General features: G+C 45.7%; 2 protein-coding genes across 2 annotated transcripts; one reads left to right on the forward strand and one right to left on the reverse strand.

Annotated features, from left to right (window-relative positions):
- The first annotated feature begins 1527 nt into the window (after positions 1–1527).
- Positions 1528–19834, forward strand: LOC105700595 (otoferlin). The gene is made up of 29 exons (XM_012426587.1): positions 1528–1606; positions 3437–3495; positions 6118–6306; positions 7427–7683; positions 8722–8724; positions 9042–9303; positions 9646–9822; positions 10278–10340; positions 11496–11580; positions 12254–12597; positions 13098–13408; positions 13485–13728; positions 13818–14051; positions 14118–14423; positions 14510–14662; positions 14720–14920; positions 15057–15308; positions 15402–15455; positions 15812–16116; positions 16249–16602; positions 16668–16855; positions 16923–17649; positions 17713–17883; positions 17975–18144; positions 18215–18533; positions 18601–18799; positions 18882–19100; positions 19163–19263; positions 19336–19834. The coding sequence occupies exons 1-29, from the start codon at positions 1528–1530 to the stop codon at positions 19514–19516; spliced, it is 6207 nt and encodes a 2068-aa protein (XP_012282010.1). The 3' UTR covers positions 19517–19834.
- A 139-nt stretch (positions 19835–19973) lies between these two features.
- Positions 19974–22629, reverse strand: LOC105700598 (guanine nucleotide-binding protein-like 1). Its single transcript, XM_012426589.2, has 6 exons — positions 22480–22629; positions 22259–22425; positions 21875–22194; positions 21134–21779; positions 20624–21046; positions 19974–20530 (listed from the first exon to the last, which is right to left on the reverse strand). Exons 2-6 carry the CDS (start codon positions 22350–22352, stop codon positions 20280–20282), a joined length of 1734 nt encoding a protein of 577 aa, XP_012282012.1. The 5' UTR covers positions 22353–22425; positions 22480–22629; the 3' UTR covers positions 19974–20279.
- Between the last annotated feature and the right edge of the window lie 38 nt (positions 22630–22667).

Here is a 22667-nt window from a genome sequence, read left to right on the forward strand (position 1 = left end):
ATTTATATCCGCTGGTATTAATAAAGCGGTGAAATGTCAATCCTGAAACCACGGATGGATTTTTATTTAAGAATTCATTCGGGGAGAAATTACTAACAATGTTCATTCGCTGCGATTAACGAACTGACGGTGAAACGCGAGGGGTGAAACCGTGATAGGGCAATAATTAAGAACAAACCGCGATTAAGCATCAAACGCTCGGGAAAAATTTACTCCTAACCGCACTCGAGATGCAGCGATATTATCGCGGCATGCAATTCCTCCAAGGACTTTATTCACGAGGTCCTTAAAACGTGCCCGGAGTGGGTCACGCGAGGGTTTTTCTCCCTCGCATTTATCCCCGTATTAAATCCGAACGTAAACGTCGTGGACTTGAGACCCTTTATACATATCTCCATGTATACTTTGTACAATTCAATTTTTTAGCGTAAATAAGTCATGTCGTTGCAGATATTTCTCCTGTAATCATCTCCCAATATCTCGAATTACGTCTCCGATAAATTCCGAACGTAAACGTGGCGCACTCGAAAAGACTATTAGACCCCTTTACACATATATACATGTATATTTTGCATAATTCTATTTTTTTTTATGTAAATAAGCAATGTTGCTGTAGGGATTTGTCGTGTAATCATTCCCCAATGTATCCGATTTCGCGAAACACACGGATTCCTTTGGTACCGGCTCCTGGCGCAAGGGTGGTGCACCCTTCGGACACGCGCACGAGTGCATTGCGTGCGCGTGCAACTGGTACAAACGAGGCCGCGTCTGCGCAGGTGCCCCTTCCGATAAGCATTCAGGGGTAGATTAAGGCGCGAACTCGGCCAGTCTGAGTCCAACCACCAGAGGGTTCGCCTCCGGACACGCGAGCCCTCCGAGGGTGTCACTGAAGACACTCGTGTACCCGGTACAGCCTCGGCAACCCTTTCGAACACCACGAGAGAGTGATTCCCACTAAGGGAAGGATAACGATCATCAAGATAAGAGAAAAATAATAGAGATCGATATCGCCGAATTATGGGATATATATAAAATTTCCGGAAATATTGGGAATATTTTGGGGATTGTCTAGGGATATTCGGACTTATGGGGAACATCGGGGAAAAAGTGTCGCCTCGAGGCACGGGATAGAGGAGCGATTATGTCGGGGGCGGAAAGGGCGTGATTCCCAGTAAAGAGGATAGAAAAATACAGAGAAGAAGGAGAAATATCCAGTGCGTCGAAATTGTGGGATAGTTCGGATTATCGGAATTTTTGGGAAATCCGAAAGGGGAATTTTTTGGGGCAGTGAATTGGATTTCCCTGTAAGTGTCGCTCATAGGCGGCACATTTTTTCCAACTTCCGGGGTCATTGGAGGTGGCTGGGAAAATCGCGAAAAAAGTGTCACCCCCCAAGAGAGGGAGAGGAGCGATTATGTCAGGTGCGAGGAGGGCGGGAGATCGCGAGGTCGTAGGTGCCAAGGTGGGACCTACTGAGGGTGGACTTAACGAGGGGTAGGTTCGAAAACGAGTGTCGAGTCTCTGATAATGGCGCTCGTCGTGGTCGTCAAGAATTTTCAGGCCCTCAAGTGCAAGGGCGAGAAGCTTGCCAGGGTCGATTTTCGAGGTAATTTCGAAAGGTCGATAAATTATAAACAATGGTTACATGTATTGCAAAGTACCTCGGAAACCTTCTCTCTTCCTCTTGATTTATTTACCTCGAGAACGAACAGACATACGCGAACTTTTGCTTGAAATTGTCATGAATAAATTAGGTAGTGAATTAATTAATTAATTATCCGGCGCTCTGAAACCTCCTTTTCCTGGATAATTAGAATACCTTCTCCACCCTACACGTGGCATCCAATATTCATTCATCCCCCATTGCGTCGTATAACCGTGAAATGCTTCTCTAAATTACACTTGGCCATTATCGCTGATTCACATCTCGTTCTTCGTTCATGGTAATTAGCAGTGACTAAAAGGAAGTCCGTAATTAATTTCCCCGATTAAAGCCTCGATCCTAGAAAAGTTAATTCTCCCTCGGATTTACCTCTTCCTCCTCTAGGACGTCGTCGGGTGATTTTCTCCCTTTTTCCCGGGTACTGGTTTAAAATTGCAGGATCCCGATAAAGCACGCCAGGAATTTTCTATGGGGCTGCCCGAAATTCACCGTGGGGATCTATTTACGTTGGGTTCGATCGATTTGCCCCTTGTGCAGCACGAGCTCGGCTCACCCCCCGAAGGGCAGAAGGGGATATTGAATTATCCATGGGAGTCGGAGGTACCGAATTGCATGGGGAGTTATTTTTATCGAGGGGGTGGAGGCAACCTCGGAAGTCTGAAATCCCTTTGTAAAGCGAGGAATTTCTAACTGAGGGCGAGTAAACTATTCGAAGAGGGTGAACCGCCCCAAGGTCTGCGTCGCGAATAATGCCGGCCGGCACTTCACCCCGGCGAAGGGGTTGCGCCAGGTCAGGAACTTAATTCCAATTGCCCTCTTTGATTTTTCCAAAATTTCTCCCGACCAATTCTTGTGTCCTATCCCAAACTTGTGTAAAAAAATTAGATTTCAAAGATTCGACTCCACCCCCGATTTGTGGGAATTTTTTAAAGAATATCAGGAAGAGTCGAGGAATCAGTGGAAATTCCCGACGCGGTCAGCCATTCCAATTTTTTTTTATTTCTTATGAGAAACGATCACGGTGAGGTATTCCTGCGCTGAAAATAGCGAAATCAGGAATAATGAAGTTTGTGAGATTTACATCTTGAATATGCAATCCGCAACCCTGGACACACTACTTGGCGGTCCCTCGACACCCGCGCTCTGTATATTTCACCTAGTCTTACAGTACCATATTTGCATCGCTAATTCCCTAGAATTACGCACGCCGCTCGGCATGAATTTACAGGATCGACTGCGTAGAGGATAGCTACCCCTTTTGTTAATATTATTACTCCGATATACGCGGCATTCCTCGCGTGCCTTCGCCCCGTCGACTTCGCAGCCCCATTTCGCGCCTACCTACAGGCGTGTGTCCAGAATTTACGACACGCATCCGGCTGGAAATAAACACAGCCTAAATAAAGCTTCCTTTTTCATAATTTCTGTCTTATCTCGGGCCGTGCACCCGCTAGCAAAGAGCCATAAATTCTCGCCGAAGCGCCCTTCGAGGTGATGGCAGAGGGGTGAATTCTATTAAATTTGCACTCTCTCTTCCCTCAGAAGATACACATGAAACTTCGCTGTGATTTCGACACCCACGCATTATCAAAATTCGCAGAAATATTATGAGAGCAGTGGTTCCTAACAAATTCATATTTCCCTGTGTATACGTAAAGCTTATGTGTTATAAGATATGTTATAAAATGCAACTGGTAGAAAGATAGGAATTTTTTGTTTGGACGAGAGGCACTGGATGCGGGAATGAAAAAAATATATTTCTTTTTGTTCCAGGCGTATCGCACTATTCGAGGAACCTCGAAGAAGATGGCGACCTCGTCACCGTGGAACAGGTGAGCTCGATCAAGCAAAGGGCTCGGTGGATGGCCGGATAGTTGTCGAATTGGATTTCTACTCGGCACGTTTGGAATTTCGCGGTGGATGAAATTCTCTCGGAAATTCTCGCCCGGGAAATTACACCCTGCGGATTCCGCAAACGGGAAAACTCGCCGAACTTCCGCAAGCCTAAGGCCAGAAAGCTCCGACTTTCCGGTCTCACTCGATCCGGAAGTGAGGTCGATAAAATGCTATCCGGCTTGCTGGGCACGCAGAAGGCTGAAAGGGCCTCTCACGAATTTTTTTTTTTCAATATTATTTTCCGAAAAAATTCCTTTTGAAACGAGCCCAAATATGGAGGACGCAGGGCGACCAATTATTTTTCCTTTTAATTCCTCCGAACTCGTCGACCAGCTGCAATGCAATTTGCATCCATTACCGAGACTGCCTTTCGCAGAATTAAATGAATTGTCGTTTCGACAATGACTCCTCCTCGGAGGAAACTTGTGAATGAGGTCGGTAAAATGCTATCAGACTTGGCGGAGGCGCAGGAGGTTAAAAATAACCCCTCACGAATTTTTAAAATATTTCTTTCCGAAATATTCCATTTGAAACGAGTTTAAATATGGAGAGTGGAGGGTGATTATTTTTTCTTTTGATTCCTCTGAACGCGTCGACCGGTTGGGACCCAATTTGCATCCATTACCGAGGCCGCCTTTCGCAAAATTAAACGAGTTGTCGTATTGACAATGACTCCTCCTTTGGAGAAACTTGCGAGCCCGGGAAGCCCCGGGTCGCTGCCTGAATTTTGAAAAGACATTTTGGCAAAAGGGAAAAAGGTATAAATGTTTACCTTGTGTTAAGAGCAAAGAGCGACGGCGGAAGAAAAGGGAATAAGTCGAGAAGGCCCGGCAGGCATGTGTCACGGCTTCGTTTACCTTTTTCAATTGAAGGGAAACTGATGGGGAAAATATTTCCCGCAAGTTTCCCAACAAAATGGCGAACTTCGGGAGGAAGATCGTTAATTGCACAAAGCTTCCTCCCGGACAGAAGAGAATTCCAATTTTCGGCCTAACTCGGCGAAAGTGGAGGGCAGAACTTTCGCAATTTTCAGCCCAACACTTGGAGGCACCTGCGAGAGGATTTGCCCAGTTAAAAGTCCAGGACGGTACATTTTCAATGGACGCATCTGCGAGTTGCGAACTCCGAACCGAGTTTATAGTTGAAGTTCACGTCCGAGTTTGCTATTATAAATTGGAGGGCCCGGCGGTTAATCTCAAGTTTCGAGTAACCCTAAATATTGAAGGAATACTGAGTGCCAACCTGTACACGAAAGATACGCGAAAGCGTATCAACTTCGGAATGCGAGATGTCAATTACAGGAAAGTAAAAGATTAGCTTTATGGATTCTTATTTTAAACTGTGACTAGGTATTCTTCATTTTTAACGGTTAATAGGTAAAGACGGGAAATACCTGTATTATAATTAAATAATGGGCTCCTTCTCGGTGAACCCAGGAGCGCGAAAATGGCGACGCATCGACCGGTCTTCGTGACTTTAAAAGTCATGGGCGACGCGAAAAGAACATGCGTGAGGCGAAAATCGATCGAACGAGAGAACGGGTCACCAAGGTAGGACAAAATCGCAAAAAAGTAGAGGCAGGGTCACCAGGGACTGGATTTTCCCCTGTGATCGCCTGTGAATATTATGGTCTTGGAAACAATTCGCGGCGTCGCGTTCTCCGCGACCGCCATTTTGGATAACGGCGGCCGAAGTATTTCTGCAAGCGGCCGCGTCTGCAATTTACGTTTCCCCCTTCAAGTTCTCCAATAATTCCTCCTGGAGCCGGGAAACCTGTTAAACTGCAGAATTTCGATGAAAAACGAGCCGGTTTGCGAGGATTTCCTTCCTCCTTGAGGGGGTAAACTTCGTCCCACGGGTTCGCAACAGGAAGGTCGCCAGAGATCGATGGAGGACCAATCCAGGAAAGTCCGTCTCGTTAATGGGACCAATCAATTCCTACTGTGTTTATTGGCCATCCATCGACCACTGCGATACGCTACTGACCCATTATCTGAGCCTCCACCAAATGCACTTAACGATGACCCTTTCTACGAGTCCATCAATTGAGCGATTTAATTGCTTCTCACCATCCCCTAGAACATCCATAGTATCGGAAGATATACAAGAGGATGTACTAAGACGGCGTGCAAATAATTCGATTTTAAAGTACCCTTTTATATGATTAACAATTGATAATTGTACGTTACTTCTAAACATATTCACTCGCGTTAAAGGGCACGTTTATAATTCATCCAGAATTGTAAAGATATTTTATTCACCTCGAATAAGAGTTGATTTATTTCCAATTTAAATGTTTTAAAAGATATGAAATTTTACGAGGCCCTAAAATACTTCTCACGGTATCCTGGGACGTGTCCTAAGTAGAGGGACCACCTCGTGTTTTATGATTCACCTTTCTATCCCATTTTCGAGGGTAGTATGCTCCACCTCGTAAGGATGCATCAATCTTTCAGACACCTCTCTTCGTCCTTTAATGTCCCGCGAAACAACTCCTAGTACTCCTGAGAGCTCCTGTGATTGTTTATTCATACGCGGCTCCTTTCGCGAGTTTTCAGAGTTTCACCTGGAACCTGGGGGGCCCAGTCGACGAGGCCGAAGAGATCCAGGTTGCCGTCGTCACTCGAGGAGTCCTCAGGAGCGAGAAGGTCCTCGCAAAATATGTCATGGTCCTGCAGACCGTCGTGAGGGAAGGACGAGTCCTCGTCACGGATTTCCTGCAGGACCTCAACAACAAATCCCTGCCGGTTCGTAAAGAGAATTCTCTCCAATTTTCGAAAGGAAAAAAAAAATAAAAATAAGAGCCTCACTTTTCATCGCACTCCAATTTTTCCACGTGTAAACCTGCACTATCGTGAGATGAAAGGCTCCACTTTTATTGGTTTCACTCGGTTGACTTTTGGATAAGAAATTGAAATTCAAGGAAAATATCGAAAACTCAGGACAAGTCTGGCCTCGATGCACAAACGAGTGGTATCGAAGGATATCCGTATCAATACATACTTTTCTCTGCCATACTTGGTACGAGATGTCAATTGTATCGGAAACTCGTAGACTCGGAAAAGAGAAGAACGTGGCTCGGAAAATCTACGATCGATCGATCAGCCTTAAACGTGAGGAGAACGCGACGTCGGAGCTCGGCCGCGACGTAAATTCCGCCTCACATTTCGAGCACGGTTATTAATAAAAAAACGGAAGAGAAATCCTGTCTTCTGCCCGGTGAACTGTGCACACCCCGTCGATAATGGGAAAAAATTGAAGGGGCTAGGGATCAATGGGGTTCTTGAATTTTCGCCGAATTCTGGGAGATTGTCCGATTTTTTGCAGGACTTTTTTGACACGCCGGGTATCGAGGTAATTTCCGTAATCAAGGGAACCTTCGAGCTAAAGACGCATTTCTCGGGTTAATGGCTGCTGTGTGACGTGAAATACTCGCGCAAGCTCTTTCGACATGGAGCTTTCAGGGAGACAAATAGTGACGATGAGGTACAAGCCTCGTTAGCGACGTCGCTAACGATGAAAGATGCAAAAGACGTTTTGCGGCTTGCAAGTTGCGTCTTTGTGCAGTGAGGATTAAAAGCTATCTTAAATCCTGCGTGCATTGTAAAAAAAAAAAGTATTATTAATTCAGTAAACGCGTATTGGTTGTTTTATTACTTGACATTATTGTTTCTATTTAACAATATTACAATCGGTATGACGATTCTCCTATGTCGTTGGGAATTTCCTCGATTCTGCGATTTTTTGCCTAAGAAAAATTATTTTTAATGTATTAAATAGTGGTTGACGGACATTTTTTACAGTCTGTTCGAAGTATTGTATTGCTGGGAAGGTTAAATCGTTTTTTTATTTGTTTATTCCTTGTAGACCGTGGTTTGCTTCGAGGTTCGCTACGAAGCCCCCGACATCAGCTGCAGTTCTTATGCTGCGGCAGATTTGGAAGACGATCAGCAGATGCTGATCGACATCGAGCAGAACATCGCGAATCTGGAGAGGAGCTTACAGCAAGCGAACGACAGCAAACGTCGAGGCTCTTGGCATTACTCGGAGAAAAATTCGAAAAAGGGAGCTTCTCAGAGAGGGACTTCCCCCGCTACGGAGGAAAAATCGCCGAGTCGGAAAAGGTGCGTCAAAGTGCTCAGTATAACGACTGAAATCAGCGTTTCACTTTTGGAGGATCTTTGTAAAGCTCTTTAAGCGTAGATCCTCGGTTTCTGCATTTCCACGGGATTTCAAAGTTTCCACGCTTAGTGGAAAGCTAATGTCGGCTCCCTTTAACGCCGAGTCGAGCGAGTCGCTGTAAAAGCGCCCTAAAAGCGGAGACAAGCTCGAGGAGAGAAATCTGATTTCAGAGTGTCTCGAAGTGTCTTCCGCTCCCCTTTTTGTCCTTCCATTAGTAACTAGGGTAAAACATCCCTCGTGGATTTTCCAGAATTAAATTGCAGTTAATCTCGCATAATAATGTCGGGACAGGGTTGCAGAAATTCAAACCTCGAAAATTCTAAAAAATTCACGGCCTGTCGATCGATCTTGAGGGTACAGAGCAATCGTCACGAAGACTGAGTACTAATGAGAAATTGATGTACATCTAAGAAACGGGGGAGGGAGAGACGGAGATACGACGACGGGCTCGGAATACAGAAACGTGCATTCTGCGGAACTAATTGCAATCGCGGAGGATCCCTCGAAATTGGAAATACGGAAACGCGGATCCACGAAAGGCACGTCATGCCTCAATTCTATATCAGAATTTCCCCGATGGTGTACCTGAGAAACAGAGTCCCGCTCGATGCGCAATTTAATGATAACTCCGATAACAGCGTACCTCCAGGATTTACGTCAGACCCAGAAGCGAAAGATACGTTTCACCCGAAATTAAAAAAAGATCAAACGAAATCAAGGAATTACGTCAAATCCACGAGCTGGAGATACATTTCACTCGGAATTAAAAGCTAGTTTAAAAAGTACAAAAAAAAAACATAGCAACTCGCTGGAAATCCTCTTTGAAACGTAAACAAAAAACAGCTGATCCACCATTCACGACTCGGGACGTAGGGGGTGTCGAATGAAAATTTTAATTTTCCAAACATTATCGTATTTGAGCTTAATTTCTAAACTGAGATAAAATTGTCCACTCCAAGCTACGAGCAATTGATTTCCAGCAGGTCCTTTAGAGGAGCCTCGATTGCAGGAATTCGGTGCCGTTTCTCCGGGAAAACTGCGAGCATTTCGACCTCGTTTTCCGTATTTCCGGGGAAAACCGCAAAAATCGTGAAAAAAAAGGGGGGACAGCACGGTCTATTCGGCTCTAACGTTTGCCTCTGCTCTTCTGGGATTATCCTTTTTCCCCTCGTTTTCCCACATGTCCTTTTCCTTACGCCTATTTTTCTGGATTTCCTGCAAGACCTGGGATTTCGGAATTTCTTAGCGTTTATCTATGAATTATTCTATCTCTCTGGATTCGTGTCTTCGTGTCCTGCAGGATCTCGACCCTGAAGACCGTCAGGTCCTTGATCAGACTCGGCAAGCATCGGCCCCCACGTGACAGATCTTGCGACAGTAATTCCGAGACTCGAGAGCTCCTTGACACGAGGGATTCCAGTAATGTCACCTCGAACGAGCCCTCTCGAACCAACTCGATGACATCTCTGGAAACGAACGCCTCCGACGAGGAAAGTCATCTCAGTGGGAATCCCCCTCAAGAGGAGCCCCTCGTGAAACCGACGAGAGGAGTCAAGCCCAAGGTGCAACATTACTAGAATTTAAATAATTCCTAAACTCATAGCATAAATATTTACTACGAAGATGAACATGGAAACCGAGGTCGTACCTTACCCTTTGTAACAAACATTCATACACAACGGTTCTGGAAAAATATTTTTTTAACGCATCTTTAGTTAAAGAGATTAACCACGAGGAGGGGACGAAAGTCAGAGTCTTGTCTTACCCCTTGTATAAAGGCGTCCAACACGAAGGATATCCAAGACGAATATTTTTTAAGTGCATCTTAAATTAAAGTTACATGCTACGAAAGAGGGCCGACGGTTAGAATGGTATCTTACCCCTTTTTCTTTTTAATTTCTTAGCACACCGATCCAGGGCAAACCGCCCTCAAGGCCCAGGACTATCAAGTCTGCGTCACGATCATCGAGGCCAGACAATTGGCCGGCCTCAACATGGATCCCGTAGTCTGCGTACAAGTGGGGGATCAGAAAAAGTACACGAGCGTGAAGGAATCGACAAATTGTCCCTACTACAACGAGGTAACATCCTTATTACATGTCGACGAGCTCGACGTGCAGATTTCCATCCCTTCGACAGTGGCCCGCGATTTGATTCGCTCGTTCTGACAACAAACCACGCCGTTATCAATGGGATTCGATTTTGGCATCAGCTGATCAAACTTGCCGAGCTTTCGAGAGATTCCGGCATGCTGGAATCATTCGGGATTAATGTACAATCCAATTAGCAGGCTGCTCGGTGCTATCAGCGAGCCTGGGGCTGCGTGAACATCCGGACAAAAAGGGGGAAAGAAAATGGGAAAAATACACGCTCCCTCTCGCTACCCTCGTCGGAATCCTCTTAGCCTTTGCGAGGGGCCTCATTTTCGCCCACCTTTTGCGCACCGTTCGCTTATTTACCTGCACGCGAGATGTTTGCCCATAAATATGAACCTGGAGGCTGAAACGATTCATCCTCTGTGTTGAATTTTTTCCAGTACTTCGTCTTCGACTTCCACATGCCGCCAGTTATGCTGTTCGACAAGATCATCACCCTCTCGGTAAGACAACCAAACTCTTTCCTGAAATTAAAAGATCCCCTTTTTAATTTATCACTCAAGGTGTATTAATTAAAAAAAAAAACAGATTAAAGAAAAGAAAGAACGTTCAAAGTGTTCCAGGAATTATTTCACTCGGTCGTGGTTATATTGATTGGGCTCTCTAAGTAATAATTAAATCATCAGATAATCGAGCAGGGACTCGATGTCAAGTTTCCCCTCGAACGGAAATAACAATGGCGCTTGTTTCATTATTGACCCCATGGCGCCGGCTACATAATTCTCTCGATTACCGGTATTACTGAAACGGCGACCAAAATACGTCCTTTAGTCCGGGAACAGCTTCACGAGAGAAAATGACCGCGAGGGAAAGCGTCGACTCGATTTCACGCCATTTATAGGATAAATTGCAGCACTATAGCTCGATGCCGCAAAATGGCTCGAATTTCATCGGCTTTGAAATTCCGTATCCTGGTAGGCATTGTTATTCTTTTACATTCATTCAACGAAAGTGATTATCAAATTCGGTGTCCTAGTATGACCCTGAATTATATTTAAATGTATCATTAATTTCTGTGGTGTCATTTTCGTTACATTGAATTATTGAAATTAACTGTTAAATTCTGTCTTATGTGTAAATTTCGAGTTAACGAAGTCAACAGTTGGAGGCAGGGTCTTTGGGGCTAGAAAAAAAAAAAGAATAAAAACTGAACGTTCCAAGAGTGAGATTGCTCGAAATGCGACGATTACCCGTGTATTGTCTCGAAACAATGCACCTGTTTATCCGGGACGCGACTTTATGTTGGCGCGATTCTGCGGATGGCTGTACCGAGACAAAACTCGATGCAAGGCCTCGAGCACCGGCTCTAATTTGCGAGGAACTTTGATGAAAAGCGACTCTTTGGCAAGACCCAACAACGCGTAGAGAGCGATCCAAGTTTAAAGAGCCTCCGCTCCGAAAATCCGAAAAAGGATCGTTTACCAGCAGAATAAATCATAACTGTGATGCTTCTAACGACCCCCTTAAGAAATGAAAAGCGATAACAATCACGGCACGCTATTAAATTATTTCTGTGTTGATAATGGGAATTAATTTAACCGGCGATAATAATGGAGGTTATTCCAACGTGTTTTAATAATGGAACTCTGTGGATCAAGGTGCAGCAGTCGAGGAACCTCCTGCGAGCAAATTTGACTTTGGGAAGTTTCAAACTGGACGTGGCTACAGTTTGGTCCCAACCTGGTACGTATGGAGGAGAAAGAGGAGAAGGGAGATAGCCAGGGATAAGAAAGAAAAATCGGGGATTAATTCGAGAAATATATAATAACGCCAAGCGGTTTCGTCCCCGAGGAAAAACGGGTCCGTGGAAGCGAGAGCAGAGTAAATAAGGAGTTAAACGGATAAGGGGATAAATTGGAAGCAGTCTCTCTTCACTTTCCTTCCCCCTAATTGTTTGTTCTCGGCATAGTGTGGGTACGTATAAGCCACTCGAGCGAAGGGAGGAATCTCGTTAAAGCGAGGCTTCACGGTTGACCTTATGGAGCCTTCCCGTGGCTTTTATAATTATTAAAGCCGAGGAAATAGTCCCCGACGTGGCGAAGAGATCACCATAAATTGAATAATCTCCTTGCCCCGACTGTTTGGAAATCGATACGAAAGTTCTTCTAGCACGGGTCTCCAGAAATTCGGTCCCCCGTTTTTCCATCGGTATATTAGATTGACCCGAATGCGATTTTCCGGGAAATTGAACCGAACCGCGAAACAAGGATATGAGCTACCCGGGTCGGGAAAATTTCGAGAGCGGCTGGTTTTTCTCTTCGAGGACCCTGAAGCAGATGGTCAGCTTGTTCGGCCAAGTAGATTGGACTTTTAGGACACTTGGAGAGAGATTAATCGGAGGCCTTTTCTATCGCAGATCACCAATTCTACCACAAGTGGGCTCTTCTGACCGACCCTGACGACGTCGCCGGAGGCCCTAAGGGGTACTTGAAGTGCGACATCAGCGTTATCGGGAAGGGCGACACCGTCAAGGTACCCCCAAAAAGCGAAAAGGACGAAGACGACATCGAGGGCAATTTGTTGCTGCCCGTTGGGGTGCCTATCGAGAGGCAGAGGGCAAAATTCATCGTCAAAATCTACAGAGCGGATGGCCTTCCGAAGATGAACAGCAGCATCATGGCCAACGTAAAAAAGGCCTTTATGGGGGAGGTGAAGGACCTGGTGGATCCTTACGTGCAAGTGTCCTTCGCAGGATTGACCGTAAGGCGACAAAACTTTCGAGATCACCTAAAAAAATTAATTTCTTTAAGCGAAACCTTATTAACTTAATTTTTCACAATTAATTACCATCTACATTGATCTCCTTTCTCTCAAGGAAATTTCCTTAAACGTGTTCGACAAGGATAATCATTGATATTTCCCAAGAGAAGTAAAAATGAAAAACTACGTTTTACTTTCGACTATTTTTTTGTCCGATTGTTTTTTTATTCATACCTCGATGAGGTTCGATTCGCAGAACATGAGAGTCAAAGAGGTCTTAGATTAAATATATACATGTATTATGTATACCTTCTTTCTTCGAGTTTTCTTCTTGCAGCCCTCTTCGAGTCCCCTTGAAACTTTCTTCTTCTCGAAGGGACTCAAGGCAGGAGTCTCGTTAATGTGCAAAGTTTGATTGCAGGGGAAAAGCCGACCAAAAGAAAAGAAAGAAAAAATATTGAAAGGGAGCTTCTTACCTGTAACTTATTTTGCGATTCCAGGGCAAGACCAGCGTGAAGAAAAACAGCTACGCTCCCGTGTGGAATGAGCAGATTGTCTTTACGGAAATGTTCCCACCGCTCTGCCAGAGGATAAAAATCCAGCTGAGGGATAATGATCCAGTCCATGCGACCGTCATTGGGACGCATTTCGTGGACCTGAAGCATATCAGCAACGATGGAGAGAAGGGTTTTCTTCCCACCTTCGGTCCAGCCTTCATTCACCTGTATGGAAGCATCCGAGATTACAGCCTGATAGACCAGCACTCGACGTTGAACACCGGCCTTGGAGAAGGGATTTCGTATAGAGCAAGGTGACTACCCCCAAAAATTAGTCCCCCCAAAAATTAAACCAGAAGACTGATAACAGAATTTAATTCTCCACTCTAGACTGCTCGTCGCCATCCGGACCGAAATCAGCGACAACGTCGACATAGCGCCGTCAGAGGTGGAGGTGGAACCAGCGGTTCCGATATCCGAGGCAGCCTACGCAAAAAACGAGGAATTCTTCCTCTTCGCCACGATAATGGACGCGACCATGATTGATAAGAAGCTGGGCGACAAACCCCTGTACTTCGAGATTTCCATCGGTAATGCTGGGAATGCCCTGGATGGGCACAACGAGAGCTCCAAGGTGGACTTGCAGATTTAATGCTATCATTTATTATGTTTTGTATGATAAGGATGAAAGAGTTAATCAGGAATGAATTTTTTCCTCTTCAGGTCTGCGATTTCTCCTCTCCAGGAGGGAGCAGGGACGACGAAGAGCTGCAGGAGGTCCTGACGGGGTCCTGGCAGAGCACCACCCCATCTGGAAAACCGATGACCCATGATAAGACCTACTATTTCCTTCCCTACTGGGATGATAAGCCTTGCCTCCACGTCAGGAGCGTTTGGCCGGATTACAGGAGGAGGATGTACAATAGCAACGTCATCGGCAAGATCATCGATAAACTGGTACGATGAGTTGAAAATGAGCACCTGGAGGCCCTCGCAAGGTGAAGTACGAGGACGCTTTTCCAGGAAGAGGGTCTCTCCGAAGTGCAGCAGCACGTCGAGGAGCCCCCCGGAGAGAAGATGCTGAAAACGGTGCTGGAGGAGCTGAGCAACAACTGCGCTCGCTACATCAACATCAGCAAGAGTGCCACCTCAGGGCCCGTCAGGAAGACGAGGCTCGACCAGGAGAGGACCAAGCTGTGCCAGAGGGAGCTGGAAAACATGGGCAGCATGTCCAGGAACCTGAAGGCTCTGGTCACCAAGAGCAGCTTCAAGGAGAGACTGAAGACCGCCCACGGTTACCTGCAGAAGCTGAAGTTCCTCCTGGAAGACGTGAGCGAAGGCGCCCTGATTATTTCGATTGCACTTCTCTACATTTCCTACCATGAAAAATGTATTAAAATATTATACCATCCTAGCCCCAAGACTCCTTGCCGGACGTCTTCATCTGGGTGATCAGCTCCGGTAGACGAGTCGCCTACCATAGGATCCAAGCACGGGACCTCATCTTCTCCGTCGAGGAAGAGGAGTGCGGGAGATTCTGTGGCAAGGTGCAGACCATGTTCCTGAAGGTGGGTTTCTGGTACTTCCTGGTTACGGAGTCTCGGAAAAATTAATTCCCCATGAAGCTTCCAGGCAAGAAGCGGTTCGGCCCTTCGGGCTGGGCGATTCAGACCAAATTACAGATCTACATGTGGATGGGCATCCTGGGCCACAAGAAGTTCTTCATCCAGGGTCTACCTAAGGGATACGAAGTCAGTCATGAGATCAGGAACGCGGACAGACCCAGGTCCTTGCCGCCCTCTGTGATCCACTACACGGAGAAGCACGTGAGTTGGGAAAAAAAGGAAAAAAAATATATAAACGAGCCTCCTTAAATTACCTGATTAATCCGATTACTCTAAATAAATGATTCTCCTATATATTCTGATTAATAAAATTAATCCATGGAAATATCTCGCCCAGAAATTCCAGCTTAGGGCGCACATGTACCAGGCCAGGTCGCTGATCGGCAGCGACGCTTCAGGTTTGTCGGATCCCTTCGCCAGGGTGATCTGCGGTGAGTTTTCCAAATCGACGCAGGTGATCGACGAAACCCTGAGTCCGACCTGGGACGAGCTATTGCTCTTCGACGACATCTTGATTTGCGGAGCCATCGACGAGATCGAGAAAGACCCCCCGTCGATCGTGATCGAGCTCTTCGATCAGGACAAAGTGGTGAGGGCAGCCTCGATCGAGATCATGGAATCGATCGATCGATCTGTATCCCGGCGCTGTTCCTAACTATCTTCGTTTCCGGTTACTTTTCAGAGTCGTTCTATTGTAGCTATGGACATAACACTGCATGAGGGCTCTGCTTATACAGTTTGTATACAACATGTGAAGTTCTCTACTCACGACTCCCTCGAAATCGGTGCACCTCCCTCGAGATAACAAAAATGCCCTGAAGACAACCACGAGATTAGAACAATAATGACACTTTTGAGTCAGTCGATTAAACTAGAAGAAGTTTCTTTCATACCGAGATTCACCCGAACTACTCCACAGCTACACACTGGCCACTGGAAGTACATCCTGAAGAGCGGGGACCTAATTTCGAGAATGAAATTCTAATTAATACAAAGATCGGTCCTCATCTTCAGGATGTACCGTGCTTGTTGCTTATCTGCGATTTTTCTAAATGATAGATAGTATCGGGACGTTAATTAGTGGCGTTTCAGGGGAAGTCGGAGTACATCGGTCGAGCAATTGCGAAGCCTCGCGTCAAGGTGTCCTCTGAGTCTTACACACCTCCTCGTTTTCCGCCGTCCTTGGAATGGCTGGACATAACGAGAGGAACTTCGAGGGCTGGTGAACTTCTGGCCGTCTTCGAACTTCTTGAATATTCCTCCACCAAGGAGCATATCTTTCCGAGCCTTCCCGATCCAAAGGAAAGGGCTCTTCAGCTACCGAGTGGGGCAGGTCAAGATCAAGGACCGATTCTTCCAGTTCCTGTGGGGATCAGACCCACGTTGTCGAAATATCGGTGAGACTTACTCCTTCCTGGGTCTGTTAATGAGAAATGGAGGTTAATTTAAGGGAAGAAGTGAAAAGAACAAGGAGAACCTAAGAAGGGATCAACGAAGACGTTGGTTTTACGTTGGAGGACTTTCTTCAGGATAGAGGTGCTCTTCTGGGGCCTCCGGGACCTGAAGAGGATACATCTTCTGACGGTGGACAAGCCAAGGGTCGACGTCGAGTGTGCCGGGCACATCCTGTACTCCTCCGTGATCTCGAATGCCAGGAAGAACCCGAACTTCAACACCCCCGTCAAGTTCCTGGAACTGGAACTCCCCGAGCAGGAACTCTATCGACCACCCTTGACAATAAGAGCGGTGGACTGTCGCAGTTTCGGGAGGTACACCCTGGTAGGCACCCACACGATCAACTCCGTACAGAAATACACCTACCACCCGCAGACGAAGAGAGCCAGGGATGCTGAAGAGAGAAAAAAGAGCCTGTACCAGCTACAATGCCCAAGTAAGAACGCCCAACCTATGAAGCACCCATTAAAAATCAGTTAAAATGGTACAATACTCACCATTCTTCAGGTGATTCTTCAAGGCCAAGAGTCCACCAGCAACCTGACTTCCTCGACAGGGAGGCAACCCATGGCGACACCATAATCACCCTTGGCTTCGACCCCTTCAGTTGGCCGACAAAGAGGGACAAAACGGAGCAGAACCTTCGCAAGAAACAACGTCCCCCCAGCGAGGGGAGTCTAGGTATGATCTAACATTCTAAATTAACTAAACGTTGAATAGAATTAACCTTGAATTTCGCCTCCTTCAGGGGACTTCGGGGTAGAAGACGACGAGGGGTGCCAGGACTGGTGGACGAAGTACTTCGCCTCGGTGGAGGCGACGATTGAGGAGAGTAAAGAGAGTCGAAAGGAGAAGAATCTGCAGAGCCAGCAGAATGGGAACGCACCTTTGTACCCTGAAGAGGCCTTAGGACAGGGTCAAAATACAAACGCCTGGGAGAAGACCCATGGGTCTAGGAAGCTCTTCGGCCTGAAACAAACGGGAACGACCTCGGGGAGTAAAATCGGCTCCAAAGCTAGTCCTAAGCAGGCGACTCGCAAGCCTTGTCAAAGGATCGCCTTGTTGAAGATCTACCCCAACGAATTGGAGGCGCAGCCCGAGTTTCAACGGTTCAAGGAATGGCTGCACACCTTCGAGCTCTACCGTGGGAAGAAAACCGGCGATGAGTCCGAAGATGAGTCAAGGATCGTGGGATGCTTCAAGGGTGCCCTGAAGGTCTACAAGTGGCCTCTTCCGATGGACATCGTGGACCATACGGTGATGGGCTTCGACCCCAGGTTCGGTTTCTTCCAGAGACTGCCCTCGAACGAGCCGATCCACGCCTTGGTTCGCGTCTACGTCGTCAAGGCCAACGATTTACATCCCTGCGACCTGAACGGCAAGGCCGACCCCTACGTGGTCCTCCAGCTAGGTGGGAAGAGAATCAGCGACAAGGAGAATTATATCTCCAAGCAGCTCAACCCCGTCTTCGGGAAGTACGTGGAAGACCCTTGGTTCTTCAGGGTCTTGCCGAGTGCTGACGAGTGCCTCTCTTCCAGGTGCTTCGAGATCGAGGCCACCTTCCCCCAGGACTCGGTGCTCACCGTGCAGATCCTCGACTGGGACCTCGTTGGGTCGGACGACATGATCGGCGAGACCAAGATCGACCTGGAGAATCGGTTTTACAGCAGACATCGTGCGACCTGCGGCCTCGCCCGTCGATATGACGAGTATGCCCTGGGGAACTTACTCTAGATCTTGAAATTATAATTGTTTCGAGGCCTTATTTCATTTATCGTTTTATATTCTATTTATCTTCAGGTCCGGGTACAACGAGTGGAGGGACGCCATCAAGCCCACGCAGATCCTGGCCAAGTTCTGCAAGGAGGGCAAGGTCGATGGTCCAGTTTACTCCCATGGCAGGGTCACCATCGGCAGGAAGACCTTTTCTTTATCCGACGAGGAGATGGAATACTACGTCCACACGAAAGGTTGAAGGGAATGATTTTCATCTTTCGGTTTTTCACTCAATCCGTTTCAACTACTCGTCGACTCTACCAGGTATGGAGGAGCACCTAGCTCTGGCTGTTCTTCATCAATGGCAAGCCTTCCCCAGGATCGGTTGCTCCCTGGTTCCGGAACACGTGGAGACGCGTCCTCTTTACAATCCTGATAAGCCTGGAATCGAACAGGGCAAGCTGGAAATGTGGGTCGACATGTTCCCCATGGACATGCCCTTGCCCTCCGCGCCCGTCGACATCTCGCCCAGGAAGCCGAAGAGCTACGAACTCAGGATCGTCATCTGGAACACCGACGACGTTGTTCTGGAGGACGACGCCTTCTTCACCGGGGAGAAGATGAGCGATATCTATGTTAAAGGGTACTCCTTTGTCGGGTTGATACGTGCAAAAAGAAGGCCGTAACCATTGATACATGCATCCTTCCAGGTGGTTGAAGGGACCCGAGGACTGCCAATGCACCGACATCCATTACAGGTCATTGACGGGCGAAGGTAACTTCAACTGGCGGTTTATATACCCCTTTGACTATCTAGTTGCCGAAGAGAAGATCGTCATCAACCGGAAGGAGAGCCTCTTCAGCTGGGACGAGACCGAGTGCAAAATCCCCGCTCGCTTGGAGCTACAGGTGTGCCAGTAGATTTTCTCCTTTACCCAGATATTCACCTCGTAGATGGGAGTCTTCATCCCGGGGATAACACTTCTTCAAGGTCTGGGACGCAGACCACTTCTCGGCGGATGATTTTCTCGGCGCCATCACGTTAGACTTGAGCAGGTTCCCTCGGGGAGCGAAGAACAGCAAGCTCTGCACTCTGGAGATGCTTAAGACGGACGGTTCGGTGCCCACCGTGAACATCTTCAAACAGAAAAGAGTTAAGGGCTGGTGGCCCTTTTACGTGAAGAAGGAGAACGAAGAAATGGAACTCACGGTATGGTATAAAATTCCTCTGTTTCCGGATTGCGGATTTTCCAGTTGTCGCTCTTTCTTCAGGGCAAGGTCGAGGCCGAGATTCACTTGCTGACGAAAGAGGAAGCAGAGAAGAATCCGGCAGGATATGGCAGGAACGAACCTGACCCCCTAGATAAGCCAAAGTTAGCGTTATACTTTATTATTCGTGTATGTTTTAGAATAACCAATTTACCATTTGCTTCTGATTCCATTAGCCGACCGGACGCGTCCTTCATGTGGTTCCTCAATCCTTTGAAGTCCATCAAGTACATCGTTTGGCACAATTACAAGTGGGCGATTCTGAAGGCGATCGTTGCCATCGCCTTGTTGGTTCTGATTCTACTCTTCTTCTACGCGATCCCGGGATACTCCGTGAAAAAGATCCTAGGAGCTTAGATTTTCCTTATCTTTGATCTTGCGGCTCGTTCCGGGATTACTCGGCGGCGCACGAATTATCGTAAATAGTATGCAATGTTTTCAAGCGATGAGCAATCTTTGAGAAATTGTTTATTTTAAAATTAACTACTTCGGAGATCGTCGCGCAGGTTCGCGGCTGATATCTTTAACGCTGATTGTCGTTAGCGAGTTGAATAGTGGCTAGTCGAAACTGTAAGGAATATTTTTCAAGAATCTTATCGTTCTGACGCCGAAATACGGATTAGCACCGTACCTTCTCTGACTTCGATACTCTCGTTTCTTCCCCATTGTCACACGTACAGAAAATATGGAGATATTTTATTCGGACTGTGAATGTGGAAAAACTGTATTTTAGCACATGGAACACCAAGTTCCTACTAGACTGTTATTTTCTTACGGACCAAAAGATTGCCGTTTCTATTAACGCAGCTAGAAGAGGGGATGTAAATATTTAATTCGTCATCGCACGGTTGACATTATTAATGGCGTAAACGTGGTGCATCTATGATAAGTTGTAAATTACATATTATAACGTTTTTACTTATTAAATATGTTGTCACATATATCGTTCTGTTCGCAAAGTGAAATAAATGAGGTAATTAATTACTTGTGCTTTCGGATTTAAATCTTTAAGGAAACTTTGACAACAGTCCGAATCATCGAATATCATTAAAATAATGTCACTTTATGAATTTGCTTTGATACATTTCCTGTGTACACATTCCATGGATTGAGTTATTCTTCAACACTCGGTGGACAATGCCCCAAATTTATTAATGGTCGTTGGCATGTCGGGCTCTTCATCTGTCGAATCACCTGAACTTTCGTTATCTTCAACTCTCGTGGAACTTGAATGGGTTGCAGCGTCGTCTTCTTCTTCGAATTCATCTTCAGAGGACGAAGATACTTTTCCACCGATGTCATCATGGTCTGCATGGGCCCGTGCTTGAATCCATCTAATTTTCTCAACATCGGGATGTTGTTCCCACTTTGCTAATGACACGATCATATGCAATCGATCAGCCAATTCATTTGCATTTATATGCACGTGTTATGATGTAAAAAAAGATGCTGTGCTTAAATTACCTTTATTTGCAGTCCATCCAGGTGGAAATACGAATAAACAAATTTTTCCTTCCAATGCCATTCGCAATAAAGAATTTGCTGCTCTGTACGTATCCAACCTTGCAGCCTTCGCAGTCATATAATTTCTTTTACACGCCCATGCATCGCATATATCCATGGCAGACCATGTATCGTCATTGTCTGGATGTTGCAACCTCAACAATTTTGGTAAATCCAATCTCTCAGCTAAGAACTTTACGGTCGTATATGGTTCACGAACTTGAGCAATCGGAAAGGATCCCATCAATATTTGTAGTTGCTTTGGTACCGTCGAAGGAAATACCAAACCAGGGCAATCGCATAGGCACACAGATTTAGTGAGAAAAATGGTCTGGAAATGCTTCGTGTGGCCAGGAGTGCGGGAAACGCTCACGACTTTTTTACCTGTTAAAAGAAGCGGAGAATGTTTCATTGTAAATAGATCGTTTTAGATTCACATGTTTTAACATTTATTCATTAGTCATCGCTTACCCATTAATGCGTTTATCAATGAGGATTTGCCTACATTTGGAGTGCCGACACAACCAATAGTTAAAACACCATTTTTATATAACTCATGTTTGAAAAAGGTAGTGTCTTCCTTTTCGATTATAACGTTATCTTTTCTTTCTATGTCATCCATATCATATTCGGAATGTATCTCTTCTTGAATTTTTTCATGCCAAGAACTCAGATCGACTTGGTTTCCAACGATCTCTTTACATGTTTCCAATAGTTTTTGGGCTCCTTCTGCTGCCATTCTCAACTTCCCTTTTCTTCTTCTGGTTTTTAATCCATCTCCTTCGGAAACATTACCTCTCAGATTGTAATCGGGAAATGAAGTAAACACCAAAATTCTCAGCTTTGGGTATTCGGACTTGAAATAATTTTGCCACGCAACCACCAAAGCTGCTGGTGCTAGGTCTACTTTGTTCATTACTAAAATTATTTCCTTTCTCAAATCTTCTGTTACATAACGATATAAATATGGAGGAAACATCAACACTGGATATCTGACATCTACAATAATCAACAGAACATCGCACATCTCCAATACTCGCCACAGCTGCCGCCAGGTTTCCAAATTCAATTCAAAATAACTAATGTTCTTTAAAGTTTCAATGTTTTTTAAGTATTCCTGAAATGTAAAGTCATACGTGCATTACCCAATAATAGCATAAAAAATATACTTAGTTCAAGCAGAGTAAAAACAAAGTATCAAAATATACTAACGGTAAAGTATCTTTGTTCCCTCAAATCGAGCTGCACTTTAGACATATTGTAGTCCCACGGAGGTCTCTTTGGTAAATCTATTTCAGGTGGAAAAAAATTATCCGAAATTTCTTGTTCCTCCAAAGAAACAGGCTGGATCGTAGTTCTAGAATCCTCCTTGCGCTTTTTAATTTCTTCTTTACTTTCATTATAGAATTGAAGGGCATATTTCCCCGTTTTACTGCTGTTCCCATCTCGGGGCTGCTGATTTATTTTCTGTATAGCTCCCCTACTTGTAAGGTCGTCGTCATCTTCGTTGTCATCTTTACCATGACTATGTGCTGCTCAACGTACAAAAGTTGAATTAATCAGTATGCATTCGGAATAAAATATTATTTAACGTACCAAAGAGCATTCGGTTCTGACGTTGTTTTTTAGCTTGCATTTGCTGCTTTTTAGCTTTCCCACTAAATGGGGTCTTTCTCCTGCCTTGAGGCATGTTTTTTTTTGCATTAGCCGGTGATCCAGTGAAACTTCAGAATCTTCTCCACATATCTCTCAAGGATGTCAAGCTACAAAAAGACTGATTAAAGTTGTCATTTTCTAGAAGGACGTATCTTTCGTACCTCACGTGAAACGTATTTGCGATTTTTGGAGAAATAATGTCTCAAGGTCGCTGCTCCAATCTAGAAATGATCCATTGCCACTTTGAAAATTTCTGCTATTCTCTGCTGGTAAATGCGTTGCCATACCATACAGAGATGAGCTGGGAGTAGAGATGAGGAGGATCCCTGAGATGGGCCGCCAATGGGAG

The sequence above is a fragment of the Orussus abietinus genome, unplaced genomic scaffold (assembly GCF_000612105.2).
Source record: "Orussus abietinus isolate OABI.00-Male unplaced genomic scaffold, Oabi_2.0 scaffold2, whole genome shotgun sequence".
NCBI classification, from domain to species: domain Eukaryota; kingdom Metazoa; phylum Arthropoda; class Insecta; order Hymenoptera; family Orussidae; genus Orussus; species Orussus abietinus.